Consider the following 19051-nt stretch of genomic DNA (forward strand, 5'->3'; position numbering starts at 1 on the left):
ACACTTTCAAATGTACGGCCACATATTTCAGGCTCATTCCAGTGTTTAAAGCCACTCTGGAAGAATGTAGTTTATACATGTGTGTATAAACGTAGATGTATGTGTGGGTTTCACTCTGCATCCATTCTGGCTGAAACTTCCATTTTTATTACTTTTTTCATAAATATGTATATTACACAACTTTGCAAGAGGACAGCTTTATTCTGACATGATAATTGAACATTTGAGATACATGCTTTACTCCTATCTCAGGGGTTCCAGCAAAGCCTAATGGAGACCTGCAGTTAGACTGCTCAGGGGGCTAAGGGGTTTTTTTTAAATAAAATAATAATTTCAAAAAATTTCCTCATAGCTACTTTCCACCCTTCAATCACAACACAAACCAAAAAGAGCTTTAAAAGCACTGGCAAGGCAAATAGCTTCTTTTAAATCTTCTAGACCACACTAACAGCAGCAAATTACACTGAATTAATACTTCATCAGTTTTACAACAGAAGAAACATTGAATTTACCATACATTTCCTATTATTTTTTGCCCTAAAATAAGTTCTTCTCAAAGGATTTAGTCCAATAAGCCTTACTGACAAGTAAAAAGTTTAAAACCACAAACACAGAAACTTTTAAAGTGTAAACTGATGCAGCACACAGGAGAGCTAAGACACTGCACAGATACCAATTGTCACTTTGATGCTCTAGTAATTATTTTACTCGTATGCTTTGTTCAACTAATTCAACACCAACAAGAAGAAATAGCACTCAAGCACTGGCCCTTACTAATGGCAATTCCACGTGGCTTTAAACTGATTAAGCAACCCAAAGCAGATGAGATGTCACGCCTCTGCTGGAGGAGAGCTACAATGTGGGGGGTTTGGATTGTTACCACCAAGCGTTTTTCCTTCCTTCCTTTCTTTTGCCCTCTCAAAACCCAAAAGTCATAGAACATGACCACTCTGCTGTTCGGCTTTGTCATTTTTATGCTGAATGTCACCAGATGAAGACTTTTTAAAAGCACCATTGCTTTTTCTATACTGAAATTACTTGCAAAGAGAAACAAATTAGGCTCATGGTTTTCAAACATTTTTGTCACTTCTTTTAAGTAATTTTCTCCGAAGAGTTCTCACCAGCAATGAAGTCCTATTCAACTACACAAAGATTGTGTGGACAGAACAGCACCAAATAAAAATTATGTCATGACTTTACTTAAAGCAAAAGGACACATGTTTTTTAGAACTGTGTACTCTCCCCTCAAAAAATGTGATACCCTTAAAGTGCAGAATGCACCATCTTCCTGTTGGTATGTAAAGCCAAATAATATACACATTTTGCACACATATGCTATATATTTCCTACGTTAAATTTTGATCTAAAGACAGGTTACGGAAAAAAATGTAACTTTTTAATTAATATGTTTTAAGGAGCTGACATTTACAAACTAATAACAACCATGCAAAGTTTTCTATTGTCTACAAAGCTTATTTTCTCCTTTTTTTTTTATAGGGCAATGATTTTGTTAATGGTAAGTACATCTACACTAGTAAACCCACATTCACAGTAAATATTTCGTAGTGGCAGAGCTGAAGCATCACAGCTTGTGCATAAAGAGTCTTTCACACTTTTATATTTACTTATTAAAAATATTGTTAATTATATCTTTCATTAAACTTTGTTTTTAAGAATCACCAAAACAATCTTCCATGGTTTTGTCATAGCAGCTTTGGTTAGTGCACACTGGCTTACATAGTATAATATATGAAAGCAATCTCTGAGCTTTCATATCAGGTCTCGATGAAAGCCTTAGAATATAATTTTATTCTGTTCAACTGGAAAAGTCAACAACTAAAATTCAATTGTACACAAATTTCAAATTTTGCAACATTTCAATTTTGCAATTTCCTTCAAAGGCAAGTTATGTTGAAAAATTGCTCGTATGTAAGAGGTGTAAGTGTATTTTCTTTAATAGCCTTACGGTTAATATTTAATAATTTCCACCTGCTTTCATAATACTATAAACAAACTGTTGTGACATTAAGAAGTGGCATACAAAGCAATTACAGAATAGCCAATATCATCTTTTAAATAATTCCATTATTTTTAATTTCCTTTTTCACAGAAAACACAGAATATAGCACATGCTTTGAGGATGAAGATCACAGCAAGTATTGGCTTTTTCCACTGTCACTGCACATTTAAATACACTGTTATGATCAGAGTTTACATTTCTGCACAGAAAACCACACTCCTTACATAGAGCAGCATGTAACATTTACACTATTTTAATACACTTAGTATTAAACTGAGCAAAATTGTGGATTTGGATCAGTTAGTTTCAAAGCAGAAAAAAAGGCCTATTTCTTGTAATAGATAACCAGCTAATTCATAAGTACGATTTACAAGTTAATCACCATTAACATCAGGGTTATTTGCATTTAGTAACTTGTTTTCAAATGCATAGCATTTTGCTAGATATTTAAATTAATATTAGGAACAAAGTACTTATTAATGATGATGATAATTTTGACCAAGTTCAATAAATTATTTAGCAGTTAATTACATCAAATTTAGTTTGTATACAGATGTGTAAACTTATTATCACATCAAGCCAGTAATTACTACCTTCTTCTTACAATCATCCACTACTGATTTGTTAACAGAGATGCCGAAATTAGGTGGTGCCTACCCCCACTAGTAGATCAAGTTGCTTTTACCTGAGAGCACATCTTAGCACAGTTTAAATGTCTTTCAAAGCTTTGAAATGCAACCGTTCTGTCTGCATATAGATATGCCCAACAATTGAGGATTTAAGAAGAACAATTTAAAGAAATAAAGAGCAGGGAAAAGCTAAAAATAACCAATTAACAATAACAAAATCAGCATAAGGCAGGCTACGGCGTTGTAAGATAAATATTCAACCACAAAAAGAAGTTATCCTTCTTTAGGAGTTACTGATCATCTTCAGTTTGCATGTCTTCTTGATTCACCTCTGCCACCATCACCCCCCAAAAACTCAGCTCATTGCAAACGATGCCGTAAGAGACAAGTACCGGTAACAACCAGAACTGGAGCTACCAAAAGCCTCCAAACAAAGCAATCGCTCCCTCCCTCTCCTCCCCCAAACCTCAAAGACATGCCTTAATAGTTTGTAACCACATGCACTTATCTAGGGAGGGCAAGGGAAGTTCACAGAGCTGGATGTCGGGGGGCAAAACAGGCCAGGACACCTGCTCAGTCCCTCCGAACCAGGCCAAGGTCTCCTCACCTTGCCCAGGCCCCATGGGGTGGGACACACACCACCGCCATCGCCAGAAAAACATCACTGCCCACACACCATCTCTTCCTCGGGAACTTGTGGAGTTTTATTGTGGTGAAACATGACTGACTTCTGGACAGACTTTTCCATGCCTTGTCTTTTTTTTTTTTTTTTTTTTTTTGAGAGTGTTTCACCCAAAACTACACACCCAGTGACACAAGTCAGAACCACGGCAAGGAGCGGCTTTTCTGGAACACAGAATCACATGCGATTTCCACCAGCACTACAGCTAAAAATTGAATATAGCCTGAGCTTTCATTTGAAAAGCCTTTTTGAAGAGCTGCAGCGCGGCACATGGCACTGCCACCCATTAGGAGCCTGACACCAGCACACGTGCAACGCGGGGTCCGCGCTGCCATTCATGCGTTCAGACACGGCGTTTTCATGGTAAGATGCTGAACTTAATCCAACCTATGCAAAACCAGCAACAGTTGTAGTAAGTGAACTGTGGGGACCAGGTGATGTGAGCAAAAGGGCCACAAAGAAAAGCAATGTACATAAGCTTATTATTTGCCACAGGGGCAAGAAAAAGCCAACCACAGCAAGGGAATGCAGTTCTGGGGTTTTACCAGAGCTATTCAAACAAAGGTAAAGCAATCTTTCCCTCAATCTAAAACCTTGGAGGGCTCTACAAGTAATAAAGAAAATCTTCTAAAACTTTTCCCAAGATTACTTCCAAAGAGTGATGGGTAGCTTCAACTTTATCTGGGTTAACCACATGCTACATACCTGAAAAGATAATCTTGCTCATGATTTGAGTTTAATTGAACAACTGCCATCAAACTCAGCTGTACAAAGGGTGTGTATTCCACAACTTTTACTGAAGTCCACGGTTCTATGTTAAACATAGAATTTGGGGTATATTTACACATCAACAGCCACTTGTTTGAGAAAGCAGCCAGGATAGAAAAAGGGGAAGAGATCACATTATTTATAAAAATTCCCTCTCACCTGCATAACAAAAAAAAATGAAAGCTTCAAATAGAGGTATAACTCACTCTGAGCAAACACATTGTTAATGCAAAAAGCGTAAACAGCAACTCAACAAGTGACCAAACAGAACAGGACCTCACCATTTGCTACTAGGACTCAGACCATCACTGTGAAACAAACTTCGTATTTCATAAATAAATGAAGGGACACCTACTTTCGGCTCTCATAACTTAACCTGGAGTGTTTGTTTTTGGGGGCAGAGGGAATTGCTTCTAAGAAAAAACAGTTTAATAGGATAAACATTTGGGTCCATCTTTGAATGACCCAGTATTAGTAGTATAAGAATAATTTTACACCACTGCTACTGAGCACCAGCATTAATCTCTGAAAATAAATTTAATTATGAGTGCACAGTATTTAAAAAAAGAAGTGCTCTGACTTTAAGAGTTGTCCATTTCTCATGTATTTTGTACAGGTTATTAGAATCAACTTAAATATCTGTGCTGTACCCTAGGAGCCTCCAGTTCCTTCACTAGGTGTTAGTAAATTTACACACCACGTGTTGCCATCTCTTCATATATATTTGAAACTGAAAGACAATCTGGATTTGTAGGCAGTCCTTAAACGCCCATTATCCTTGAAAGCTGCACATTTCCTAAAAGCATCCTACATTAAAAATTTCTATGCAGATGTGAAGTTCATTCAGTCAGGCAACAAACAAGTATTGAAATATTCCAGTACTTCTGTCAGGGTCAAAAGGAGCATCTCCCAATTAGAAATGGCAGGTTTTAGCTCCCTGTCACCAAGTTATGGTACTGCCCACCGCTGCCTGTAACTTGCTTAAACAACCGAATTTCTATTAACACAAAGCTCGCCAACAACTCTTGTTGATCAGCACCAGCGTCCACTGCGATCAACACCACTAAAAGACAGTGTTGAATCCCTCTCCCTTGACCCTGGCAAATAGCTCCCTCTGCACACCAGAGGGCTTGTTTTCCACAAAGAAAGATGCAGTTCATTCTGGGATCCAATGGGAAAGATCCGTGTGCTTTTTCCAGCGCAGCAGTACCCATCTATAACAGACCAACGCCTCCATGGCAGGGGAGCACATGTACGCTATTGTACAATTAGTGAACTCATGTGAAAAAAATTTTCAATATTCATTACAACAATATTCCAAGACAGGTTTTAATTTTTTTCCCTAACCATTACCTGCTTCAGGTCGCCACAAAACTTTCACTGAAAAATCATTTAAAGCATTTTTATCAGAATTTTAACTCACGATAGGAAAAAGACAAGACTAGATTTACATTGTAAGTGCAGCCTGTTCTCTTGGATGAAACTACTACCTAAATTCCTCAAACATCCTACTACAGGTTATGTTTTTCAAGTACTATCATAACAGACATTGCTTTGAAATTTTTGCTCTAGAAGCAGGAGGAAAAATTGAACTATTCTTCCACAACAACCAGGAAGCCACTATCACACAGACAATCTCCCCTGCACGTATAACCCGAATAATCCACTCTGTCATTTAGAAATGCATTTTTTGTGATCTTTTCCATAACTCTTTTAAAACCACAGTTTTATTTAAAAAAATAAAAATAAACACAAAAATAAAAAACACACACACACACCAACCTTTTGCCTTTTCTAGACAAAATGTACATTTTCCCTGTCAAATTTAGAGCAGTTTTGTGAACTCTGTTTCTCAAGAGCCTGCCCACAGTTTGCCGAGGGCATCCTCAGAGGGCAGAGAGCACCCAGGATCAGGCCCCTGCATGAAAACTCTGTGGAGCAACTGCACAGCGCAAGTCACTCGAGGGTTTTTCTGTTTGGGGCTCCCCTCACCCTCCTCCTCATTGTTAGTCCTCCTGTCCAGCTTATTCCTAGAAAATCAGTCCTGCTTTGATCCATGGTGCTAGATATTTAACAGGTAATTCCAAATCCAAACACAACAAGCTTTTTACTTCATCCTTAACTGCTATTTGACATGAAGTTAACATGCAAATAAGTATCTGTGATTATTTTTTTCAACAGAAGTTTTTGTTCGTACAGACTAGAATTCCCTCCAATTGGAATTTCAATTTCTGCACCACAACATTTAAGGCTCCGTTAAGGTGAAGTGAGCTCTGTTTCTGAGGGAGAACCAAGAGGACCTGTCCTTTTAACATTTTTAGATAAAATTAATTTACCAAAACAATGAAGCACTGCTATTTTTCACAAATGGGAAAAATGTATTGGGCACATGGTGTAGACTATATATTTTAAAATGGCATTCCTAAAGTTCAGCTGAGCATGAAAGTTAATCTTTCAAAAGTGAACATTCAGCTTCAGCTGCATTCAAGTATACTAGTACTAGGAAAAAAAAAAAGCCACCTTACTATTTTTGTAAATTCTCCAGATATTTTTAGCTGATCTTTTCTTAAACTGCAAATTATTTTATGATAAAATAATATTTTTTAAATGCAAGTGTGGATATATATATACACACACAAATTCTCCTTGAAACACTTCTCTGCATTATTTCTCATCAGACTAGTCACAAAATGATCCAGATACCAAAAAACTTTAAATGGAGTAAGGCCCTTCCCAGCTGAAGCCCTTTCATTTCAAGGCAATTTTGTTTCAGTAGTTAGTCACATACCCAAGAAGAGTCAGATCCTTCTTTGACTCATTGTTATCTGTGCTCTTATCCAATTTTTAACTTAATTAAAAATACGGAATGCCTCATGTTACCTGTTAGAGGCAGTTTTCCACCCCAGATTTGCAGAAAGACAGTTTTAATTGAAGCCAATTCCACTGCACCATGAAGAGGTGGACAAGAGGGGAGGCACATTGCTGCTGAGGTTACACAGCACAGGAGACACCTTTTATGCTACAGGTTTCTCTTGTGCCAGCTTCTGTGATAATACACTTTAGCACAATACCACGTTATAATTTAATATAATTTTTAATTTTGAAATTTCAATGTATTTGTGGAGAAAAAAATAAATGGAAAACAGCATTTTTGATTGCCATTACATATACAGTATTTTAATATCTATCTTAATATTGGCCCTAGTAACACACTTTATTTGCTAAGTATTAAACTAAAAACATCAAGGTTTTCTTCTTGGTTAAATGTATGCATCTTTCAACTCACACTCACAAACCAATATTGCGGATCTGGAAAGAAAAAAAATACAGGAGAAATATAATAATGTAATTTTTTGTCAATTACCTGAAACATGCTCAAACACACAGGAGCTCTCGCTCCCATACAGAAACTTTTTGAAGCCAAATTACCTATTCCAGGTGATAGGAAGGTACAAGTGCTTCTGAAATACTCACACAGACAAACTTGCTCAGAGGGGCTGGGTAAGACCAGTAAACACTGGGTTTACTAATCTCGCCAGCACACTCCAAACCCAGACATATGGGGAGATTTTTGATGGCACATTCAACAAAATTTTCTTCATTTGGACAGCAAACGTAAGACTCGTACAGCAAAGAAGCAGAATGGAAAGACATACAAGCGCATACCCTTGAGATTCCCAAAAGAGGGAAGAAAAAAAAGTAAAATGGGAGCCTCAGACTAAAACTACAAAATAACGCAAGTATTTCTAGTAAAAACATCACATTTTTAGATGAAATAAGGGAAAGTTAGTTTTATCTTCAACAGTAATTAGCATATAACTCAACATTTAATTCCATACTCTGCATCATTCAAGATAAAGAATGGACTGATGTGCAAATGAACGTTTTGCGTGTGAAAACAAAATGAGAGAACACATTAGAACAGAATTGTATTGAAGCCGTTCTGGAAATACACAAAGCACCTCAATATTGCTAAGCGCATCAATCCTACTCAAACTTTTCCACTTGTCCATCTCTATATATACAATATGGAAAGTGATCCTCCTTAAATTTTACAGCATTTAATCTTTGCATCATCTATTTACTGATGCTGAATAATCAAACTCCAGTAATAAATTTGACTTGTAAATCACAAGAACAACAAAAAGCCCACATCAATGTTGTCCTGTGCCTGTCTCGCTGGGCTCGTGTTAAGGATGAAATTGCCAGAAAAAGCGTCTTTAACTGTGGCCCATGGAGCTATGTATTTGTCACCAAAATCACAGGAGGATCAAATCATGAAAGCTAAGATGACATGAATGAAAGAGGCAGGTTTAAGGAGTGAAGGATCTTTTTTTGTGAGGTGCCCTGTAGGGCCAGCCCTGTCTGTGGTTAAGTGTTAGGTGTATTTTAATCCTGCCTCGGTCCCTGTCTCATGACCATTCTGGGAAGCTTCACATTTTCTGTTGGGTAGGTAAATCCCAGGTCACTGAAGAATTTTCCAGGTCAAAACTAAGCATTTCAAGTCCACCCAATAGCTAGCTAGAAGCCATAAAAATGCTCTAGCACTGTAGAGTCCTATGTTCTGCACTTAAATGAGCAACTGAAATGAACACAGCCCCATTTTACAGAAATACCACCTTCAAGGTCTCAAAAAAGTGGAAAATGTTATTACCTCATGCTTGAGGAAAAAAAAAAGGTACAAATAAAAAAAAAAAGTAAACATGTCTTGATTATATTTTACTACCCTTGAATTACACATCCAAAATGCTAATTTTTATTCCACCTCTTCAAAATCTACTGTATCTACACTGGATTTACGCTCCACTACAAGTATGTTCTCAGGGTACCTTTTGTAAAGGGAAGGCAGCAAAAAGAAAGCAAGACCAACCTTTCAGGACCTGTGTTCACAGCCATGTTTCATTAATAATTTTTCATTATTTCATCTAGCTTATTTTTTAAAACTGCAAAGATTTTTTTAAATTATCAAACAATATGAAGAGTTATAAAATTCATCTTCCAACAACATCGCGGTTAACAAGTCATTATGGGAAGAACAGATAATTCTTCACTAACCCCGTTATCTGCGTAGGAATCACCACAACTATCCAGGTTTGTTTCCATTCTAATTGTGAGCTTTCAAAGATTTAAAAAGAAAAAAAAAAAAAAACAAAAACGAGAAAAACCACCACACACACCTGTTCACGTCTGCAAAGATAAATGCAGAAAGAGAGAATAAAATCCCAAAATCACTATGCAAAATTTTGGCCCTTCACTCTCAAAAATATTCTAATTTGGACCCAGGTGTGGTCCTCCATCTCCTTCCACAGAAAGGAATATAAATGCAGTAAATAAATGGCATATTTTCTATCATGTCTTCTTACATGCAGCATGTTTCTCCCTGCTTGATATTTACAGAAGCAAAACTAAAAATCAATGCCACTACTTCAGAAAAAAAAAAAAACACAACCTATGACCATTGTAGCCACCATACATATTTTAACCTTGTGAAGCCATTTCCCACTGCCTTGCATACACAAGATACAAACCCTCATTATACTGAAAATTAGCAACACAATCCAATGACCACCCAACAGCGTAACACTCTCTGCTGGGACAGAGATGGTTGCTTGAGGGATTTTGAGCCTGATTTCCTCAAACCAGCCTTCAGATACCTCCAGATGGGAGATGAAGCACAGCTCGCTAAGAGGCAGCACTACCTGCCAGGCGCACGTTTGCTACTCTCCCCCTCCTTTCCCAAACAGCCCTCCCAGAAGAGACATAATGAATTTATTTTCTCAACAAAGAGCCCTCAAAGTGGGGAAAAAAAAAAATTTATCCTTCCAATTGGAAAAACACACCTCATCATTTCTACAATTGAGGTGGTGTGAGCATTTTCAGCACTCAGAGGCCTCAGGAGCCGGCATGGCGGACCAGGTCTGGGTGGGAAACCCACTTGGAGGTGGGAGCCAGGGCCAGGAGGCTGCACCAGGCACATCCCCAGGTGCTCAGAGTTAGCACCTGCCCTCCCCCCTCATCACACACAAGTGACATCAGGGACATTTGAATAATCAGATTGCAGCCTACATCACCTTGTGAGATACCAGCTGCTATTGGATTGTGGCAAGGTAGTACCAAAGCCTTGCACAGAGTTCTATGGGCACAGGCAAATGAATGTATACTATGGATCCCCACCATCCTCCTCCCGCATAGCTGCTCTGCAAGAAGAAAACCCATCTAAGAAACAATCATGACTAACAGTGCCCTGCCTTCTGTTGGAGAGTGTGGCTAACAGTCAAAATTATTACAATGCCTTCTCAACGTTTTGCATAAAGTGATCTAAAGCTTTAAATATTGCAATGGTCTTCCTCCACACTGAGGGGTCTGAATGCAGAAATGCTGCATTCCTTTGACATTCCCTTGAGATTTCAGTAGTAAGTCAGGAATCTACTCCGAGCTTTTTAAATACTTTGCACCTCCCCCAAAATAATTCTCCACCCTTCCATCAAGGAAACCTGGACCAGGCCCCTTCTTTCAACTACAGCATATCCCCCTGTCTGTTTTTAAATGCTTCCGGAGGAGGGCGGGGAGAGAGGGGAAGACTCACGCATGGGCTCTCTTCTTCCTTCCACAGCAGGTAGGAAGGTAATTTTGCAAACCTGGGTGTGACCACTTCAAATCTGAAGATCCAGCAAGGACTGGAATGCAGTGACTACTGGGCCCAAGAATTTCACCCTGAATAACAAGCCAGGCGCACTCCACCATCTTCTGGATTCAGCTCAACTTTATGGCAACCCCAGCTGACACCACCTCCTGACCTTCCTTTATGTGACGAGGATATGGATTAACAAACCCTTACCCTTTCCTCCCATGCACCTCTGGAGAAAGATACTCACAAACTACCTTTGCGAGTGATAATATACCCACTCTGCTAAATATAAAAATAAAAATCATATTTAAGGAGGCTGTAAGGAGGGGGGGGCTGGGATTCTCCATGAAGCAGCCTCGCAGCAGCAGAGGTCAATACAATGTATTGAATAATTTCTGTGTACTACAAAACAACTTTTGCTCTTATGAAGTAATCATTTGACCAAACTATTAATCGTACGCTCATGCTGAAGGACAGACTTGACTTAACCTTTTTTTGTTGTTGTTAAATGGCACCCCTGCCCTAACCGTATCTCATCTCCCTGGCCCTACAGCTTGCAAATGCGCTGGCTGGGCCTGGGGAGCAACACACCCCCACCCCGGCTGAATCTAACAACTCTCCCTTGAGTAAAAGGATACAAAGACTTCAAATAAGTTACTTTGAAAGCAGCTTAATAACCAGTTTCACCAAAATACTCAACATTTGAAAACCGTGGGTTTACACTTATCTAGCAACTCTAAATAGACGCCAACTAAGAAATGTTTATAGAGACATGGAACAAATCTCCAACTTTTCGACCCCCCCAAAAAAGAAAAGTATTAGACATGTATAAACAGACCAAGAGAGTCACTTTTACATATGGAAGCCACTGAATAAATTTTAAGTGGCTTTCTATATTTGATTTTGGGAGGGGGAGGCGTAAACAAAGGGGAAGGAAGTGCAGTTGTGAGAAATGCAATTTAATTTTCTGTTAAACAGCAGTGTAAATTTGAACTGTATCTGATACATTCCAGCATGACACTACACGATGAAACGTTTTAGCAAATAAGTGCTTCGGGAAGAGCATTACGGGTGTGCTGATACAGTTACATTTGCAATTTTTTCAATATTACGCCTATATGTAGACAACGCGTGCCTAGAAATGTGCTTGAGTTCAGTGTAGAATTCTTTTCAACAAGTTACAGACAGATGCACGCTTCTGATAATTGCTCACAGACAAATAGGAAGACATGCTACCCCATATGAAGAATGGATTTTACACCACTTCAGCTAACAGCTGAAAGAACAAGAAAATACTTTCAAAGGCATTAAATTATTATTTCAAAAAAAAAAGTTGAGGGCAGCACCAGTGATTTTAAATTTACCTTTACCTGATTGAAGTGGACTTGTTTTCAACAGCATAAATAGAATATTACTTGTGCAAGTTTAAGGTTAATAATAATGATAATTTTATTACAGAGACTAAGAGGAAATCATCAATTCTTCTCTGTCCCATGGAATTTTCTCTTTAAATCTAAAAATATATTCTACCTACAACAGTATTTTATATACCAAAGATCTGAAATAGAGGCTACTATAAAACAAAGCCATATACCTTGCATATTAAATGAGAAGGAGCACATACAACATACTAATTTCCAATTAAAAGCATCAAATAAATATAACCATAAAGATTAGCATGCTACAAATTGGTCCAGGTAGGGGTTCTCCCCCCTTAACTAGAGTAAAAATCCTCCACGTTTTCTCAAGTGATGCTTTCCTCTAATACTAAATAGTGATTAAACTTCTAATTCTCAAAATACCAAGATACAATGCCCATCAAGACAGCTAATTCACCTTTCCAAATCAACTATTTTTAAAAGCCTGCACTTTTAAATATAACCCTGAAATAGTTGAAGCCCCTTTTAACAAAGTTATACAGACAGACATACTTCCCAGATTGAATAATGGAGTAGAGGAACAAGCACGTGGAAAGTTTGATCTATTTTGCTTTTACTCTCTACTGCATGCCAGGTTTTCTATAATCTAAATATTTGTGAAAGAAGCAGGCTGATTTGCTATAGAGAGTATAAAAATACTACCCGCCTTTACTGCAAGTATTGCTTCTTTACATGAGGCCCAACAAAATTACTACCTTACAAAAATTAAACATACGTTTAGAAATTAAAGATTAATAAATCCTGTCGTTATTGTGAAGCATTCATTCTCCTGCTGCTTCTGTATACCAGCTCAAAAAAGTGATGAAAAATCCTCTCAAATACAAATGAGACTTCTACTACGTGCCTATAAAATGCTGCAGACTCCAACATGGCAGGATCAAAAAATATGTATACCAGTGTATTTACCAGATGCTTTTTTTTTCCTGGAGCAGCAAAGCTCATGTGTTTGCCCGTTATACAGTTCACAACACCACATTTCATTTCCTGCTAACATGCCAGATTTTAACGCTTCTCACAGAACTTTAAATTTTAAAATCTTCATAATCATTTGCCATCAGACCATAATAACTTGGTTCTCCTACAAAAACACAATTTTTCTTTTTTTTTCTTTTTTTTTTTTTTTTTTTAATGAATTAAATATTGCCATTGTTGCCCAGCCAAGACACAACATTAGAAATACATGGGATGATTCTAAAAAAAACCTCAAAAACCACACGCCTGTGGTTTTAAGAAAGCGGTCCATTTATCTACAGGGAAGAGAAACACAAACCTAAGCATTTTTCAAATTGCTTCTCACTGGGTAACTGAGGGCAAGGTGGGGGGGAAATAAAAATAAATTACCTTTGTCTTTTAGGGACTGAATGTTCAACTTCTATGAGTTTCCCATGCAGCTCCACTTTACCTGCAGAGATTAAAAGAAAGGGGAAAATATCTGAGCGCGGCTGCGAGTCCCCGTCTCTCGGAGTGGCTTTGCAGGGGTGTAAAACAGGGAAGGGGAGCGCAACACGTTAGCCCATTCATCGGCAACCAGGGCACCGGCGGAGCGGGGACCCGGCGCCCGCGAAGGCGACACAGCTCGGCGGCCGAACCGCTGCCGCGGGGGAGCCGGGGCTGCCCTCGGCGGGGCCCCTTCCTCCGCCCCAGCCCCGAGCTCCAAACGACCCATGAAACGCCGAGTGCGGGAGCCAGGCTCAGCCCCACCGAGCCGGCCAGGCCGCCCCATCTCGGGGAGGGAGAGTGGGGGCTCCCGCCGCCCCCCGAGCCGCCGCCGGGCCTCCAACTTCGGGCGGTTTTCTGCTCGGAAGAGGGCGGGAAGGGAACCGAAGCGAGACACCGAACGCAGACCGAGCCCATCCTTTCCAAGGGAGCCTCTCCCAGCAGACCTCCGCAAAACCGCTTCACCCGAAAATAAAAATATATTTTTTTAATTTATTTTTTTTTAAGCACACAAAAACAGGATGTCGGGGCCAAGAGCCGGCGCGCTGCTGGAGGCGGTGATGGGTGCGTGAGAGCAGCGAAGAGAAACCGAAATAAATAGCAGGGCAGCAGAGCTCCCCCCCTCCCAAGTTTGGGGCAATTCGGCGGCTCGCCCCCCGCCCTGCGCCAAGCCAGGGGGAGCCCCAGCCCGCTCCGGAGAGAGGCGGCCACTGCGAGAGGCTGCAGGGGGGGGTCCAGCTGTGCCCAAAGCGGGGGTGTGGAGCCGCTGCCCCACTGAGCGCAGCGCACCCCGCGCAGGGCTCCGCGCCCTCAGACCGCCCCCGCCTCACTGAGACCGCCGACCCCCCTTCCCCCCCCAGTATAACGAGGACCTGACGGGGCAAGGCTGGCCGTGGGGTGTGGAAAAACATGTGAGCCGCCGCGCCGCGGGTCCGTGGGCCCAGGCTCCCGCCCCTCCCCGGCCCCTCTCCCCCGCCACGCCGGGCCGGCCCCTCCCGGGGGCCCACCGCCGCGCAAGCCCCGCGCAAAGCCGCCGTGGGAAGGCCGGGCGGCTCCGGCCACGATAGGAAAACAACAGTTTGCACCTCACCTGGGGGCGGAGGAGCAGGGACCCCCCCCCTAGTCTTCACACACCACCCCCCCTTCCCCGCGCCGAGGCCGGCGGCGAGGCCCAGCCCGCCGCTGCAGCAGCTCCGCGACCGCGGAGGAGTGCGGGCAGCGGGGGCCGTCGGGGCTGCGGAGAACACGGCGGGGCGGTGGGAAAGGAACGCTCACCTGAAAGTGCCTCGATGGCCTTCATGGCCCAGCTCTCGTCGGGGCAGTCCACGAAGGCGTACCCCGTCTTCACCAGGAACTGGCCCGAGAAGGGGATCTTGGAGTCCTTAAAGAGACTTTCCAGGTCGAGAGGGCTGACGTTCTCGCCGAGGTTGCCGATGTAGAGCTTGTTCATCTTCCTGGCGGCTCGGGGAGGCGCGCACCGCGGGCTGCAACCCTCGTCTTGCGAGAGGAGGTGGGGAGGAAGGGGGAAATAAAACAAAATGCGATGGAGGAAGGAGAGAGAGAGAGAGAGAGAGAGGGAGAGGGAGGACAGGGGAAAGAAAAAAAAAAATCAGATCTGCAGCTTGTGTCCCTCCCTCTCTCTCGGGGTAAAAAAAAAAAAAAAAAAAAAAAAAAAAAAAAAAAAAAAAAAAAGCGTAGCCAAACGGGAGCCCTAAGTGCCTGCCGTGCTACCCGGGCGCATGGGGGGCGCGGGGGAAACACCCAGCGCCGGGGCCGCGGATGGCGGGCTGAGGAGAGAAAAAGAAGGAGGGGAGGGGGAAAAAAACTACTTTTTTTGTCTTGCCCCCAAGTCCCTTTGGCAGCAGCAGGCGGACTATGAAAATGTCACACTACGTGCGTGCAGGCGCCGCCTCTCAGGATAAAAAAAAAAAAAAAAAAAAAAAAAAGGAAAAAAAAAAAAGAAAAAACGGAGAAGGGGCTTAGGGGGAGGAAAGGAGGGAGGGAAAGAAAAAAAAATTACTTGAATATTCCGGCTTTTTGAATGAGCCACGTGTTCAAACTACAAATCAACTTCTCACGTGAGGAATCCCAGCCCTTCAATTAGCGAGTGGATGGGGCTCACACACACTCACGGAGGAGGAGGAGGGCCGGGGTGAAGGACGGGAAGGGAGGATGGGGGGAGGCTGGACAGGACAAGTTTAGAGAGGGCCCGAGGGCGGGGGAAGGGGAAACCGGAGTTGGGTGGGCGCCGGCACTGCTCCGGTCTGCGCCGCCTCTGCCCTTCCGCCGGGGGAGTCAGCTCTGCGCGCCCCCACCGCCCAAAATCGGCTGGGCGACCGCACCTCCCCCCGTGTGAGCGGGGTGTGATCCCGGGGAGGGAGGGGAAAAGGCACCGCAATGCCCGCCCCCCCCTCCCACCCCGCTCCTCCCCCGCCGTGCCAGGCTGTGGGGATTATTCATTGGGGTCGTGCCTGGGCGATCCAGCTCCCCGGCACCATGGGTCGGGGGGGAGGGGGGAGAAGGAGGAGGATGAGGGGAAAGAAGAAGAGGGGGGAGGGAGTGCGGATGTGGGGGGAGGCGGTGGGGGAGAGCGGGGATCCGCTCCCGCGCAGCGGCGGCTGCGTGCTGGGGGGCTGGCGGGGCGGGGGCGGGGGGTCTCTCCAGCCTCGGAGGAGCCCCATATGGTAATGTGTCTGCATCACTCGCAGTGCCCCTTACGCTGAGCCTTACGGAAAGGAGGAGAAAGAGAGGAAAGGAGAGGGAGGAGGAAAAAAAAAAAGACAAAGGGGTGGAGGAGAGTTGGGGGATGATGAAGAAGGGGAGAGTCCTGGGGCGAAGGAGCCGCGCTCCGGCGCTGCCCGGCCGGGGAGGGGCGGGGGGACCGTGCTCCCTTTCCAGCTGGGTAATGGTGGACGGCGCGGGGGGGAGGACGCGAAGGCACCGTTGCCCTCGGCTGGTAACGGCACACAAAGGGATTTGGCGACCTCCCTCCTCCCCCCCTTCTCCCCGGCCCGGTTTAAGGAACCATTCATAATTCTCCACATTCGTACGGATACAATGGTGGGCTTGTGGGGGAGGGGTTTGGGGGTGTGGAGCCTTTCCAGTGCAAACAAAATGTTGCCTGAAGATGAAGAAAGGATACGGAAATGAAAGCCAGCACTGTGTTTAATATAGCGATCTAGTAGGTTTTGTTTAATAATTCAACACACTTTAGCCGAAGGTTTCATTTATTCCATGGTAGGCTTCTTGTGGTAGGTTTTAATAGGTATATCCATGGAAAATGGTTAAATACTTTTATTAGTGAGCAGTGAATGGATTTCCACATGTCCTCTAGTACATCTGGAAATCCGTAGTAAACAGGAATGCTTTATAGTTCTGTGCCTAACTTCTACCAAGTCTACAATTAAAGAAGAGGGGATTTAAATGTCCTTGGAAGGCGGGCGAGAGACAGGCTTTTGTCACCCGGTCCCCGGCCGCTGCCGCTCGGCTGTGGCGGTGGGACCCGGGGCTCGGAGGAGAGCAAGTCGCTGGAGATGTCGCTGGTGGTGGTGATGATGCAAAGAGTCATGGCTCACCATGAGGGTTGGAGCCCCAAGCCATTGTGAAATTATCAGGGGCTGGGTGAATATTGCCATAAGTTGTAAATACGGCCCTTTTTGTGGTGTAGATCCAAGCGCCTGGTTTACCGAGAAACTAATATTTGTGATTTCAACCCATTGGTTAATCACAGTGTCATTTTTATGAACTTTTAATTGTCAGCTTGTGATAGAGGAAAGCGAGTGTTTTGTGTTCCACTCATCAGAATTTAATCACAACTTCCATTTCGTAGAAAATTAGCAAATAATTATCTTGGAGATAGTAAGTTGTTTGTTTTTTTTTTTTCCTACAGTATTAACCTGTTTATGACTCTTCAATGCTGGATGGGGCATTTTTTCTAAATGAATTTATATTTCATAACCCCATCCTGTGTAGTCTGGCTAAAATAAACAATTGCCTAAGTTAAAAACAGCCCCCTCCAAACTGCTGAATTCTTAGTCAAACTTGTGAAAGGAATTAGTCACTTCTTGCAGATTAATTGCATTCTTTATAAATTTGATTTGTACTGAATCTATAAGGCAGCCTGCATGTGCTCATTTCTGCATGGTTAGTCTATGGCGGTATCTGGTATTTCCTCTTAAAACTGCTAAACAGGGTGTGTATATTTCATTTATTCTAGTTTGATAATATGTTTTACTGGAATTTTTTTTAAAGAAATTAAGATTGAGAGTTCATTATAACAGTATGCATTAGTTATCTAATAATACCATAAACCTTTTTGTAATCAGATCATTGGAAAAAAAAGAACACCCTTGCTCATTAGCAATCCCTTTTTAATAGATAAACTCTGAAAACATCTTGCCAATAAGTTGAAATATTTTCTGTAAAGCTAAATAATGTATATCTTTGTTTGTCAAGAAGTGTGGGTCGGTTAGTGGATTCAAGAGTAAATCCAAATCTTGAATGTCAAAAAAGGCAAATCAACAAAAAAAAACTTGCTCATGCTGTCTGACAAATCTCCACTGGCCGGTACAAATGGACATAGTTCAGATCAATTGGGGACTCCCAAATCTTAATCTTATTGATAATACAGTTTTGCAATTTGAGATGTAATTTATTTATCAGTCACAAATGAAATACATGAGCACACAGTCCAGCATTTTCACAGGTAACCTGTTTTTTTGAGACACCTCTGTATGAAAAGGCATTATACAGTTTATTTTTTTTTAATGTTTCAGATGTTTATGTTTATTGCCCAGGCAAAACAATAAGTTAAAAAGCATAAATATTCTACACAAGGAAGCAAAACCAATCTTTAACTAGCAAGGGCTTTTACGACAGTCTGCCATTTAGAATTAAGCTCAGCCATGTGCTTCTCCCCACCTCCGGGGTGACACACCGAGAGCCACGCCGTGTCCGTCCGCCCCCTTTTCCACGGTCCCGGGTGGGCAGGGCGCTCCCTACCGCGGCCAGCAGCCCCCCCGCTCCGCCGGGGTTCCCCCCTCGGCGCGGGGCGGGCGGGCGGCACGTTGGACCGTCCGCAGCCTCAATGTTTATCATTGAATGTCTTTCTTTTTCTTTCTTTCCTTTGCGTGCCGCCGCCCACCAAAGGCTCCCGCGTGGGTTTGTGGCTGAGGCGCGGCCGCCCACGACGGGCAGCGGGGGCCGGGCAGCCACCGCGGGGCGCGGGGGCGGCGGGCGCTTTCCGCGGGGCCTAACGGCGGCCGGGCGGCCACCCGCCGGGCTCCGGCCGCCGCTACGACGCGGAGGTGCCGCTGCCGCCGGCCCTGCCTCATCCCGCGGTGGCGGAGCCGCCGCTCCTCCGGGGCCGCCCCCCGCCGACGGGACGGGCCGGGACAGGGCCACGGCGCAGAGCCCCCCCGGCCCGGTCCGGTCCGGTCCGGTCCGGTC

At 43.1% G+C, this 19051-nt stretch overlaps 1 protein-coding gene across 2 annotated transcripts in view; it reads right to left on the reverse strand.

The window, feature by feature from the left end:
* IGF2BP3 (insulin like growth factor 2 mRNA binding protein 3) overlaps positions 1–15964 on the reverse strand; it is a 118434-nt gene extending 102470 nt beyond the window's left edge. Inside the window, exons 1-3 of one of the 2 annotated variants that reach the window (XM_065051309.1) lie at positions 15624–15964; positions 14879–15100; positions 13508–13568 (exon numbers count right to left, since the gene is read on the reverse strand). In XM_065051309.1, the coding sequence (XP_064907381.1) occupies positions 13508–13568; positions 14879–15053 (236 nt within the window). In that variant the 5' untranslated portion in view covers positions 15054–15100; positions 15624–15964. Of the gene's footprint in view, positions 1–13507; positions 13569–14878; positions 15284–15623 lie in introns of those variants that run through there. The other variant, XM_005510922.4, reaches the window with a different exon arrangement.
* Positions 15965–19051: the final 3087 nt, after the last annotated feature.

This window comes from Columba livia, chromosome 2, assembly GCF_036013475.1.
Source record: "Columba livia isolate bColLiv1 breed racing homer chromosome 2, bColLiv1.pat.W.v2, whole genome shotgun sequence".
In the NCBI taxonomy this organism is placed as follows: Eukaryota; Metazoa; Chordata; class Aves; order Columbiformes; family Columbidae; genus Columba; species Columba livia.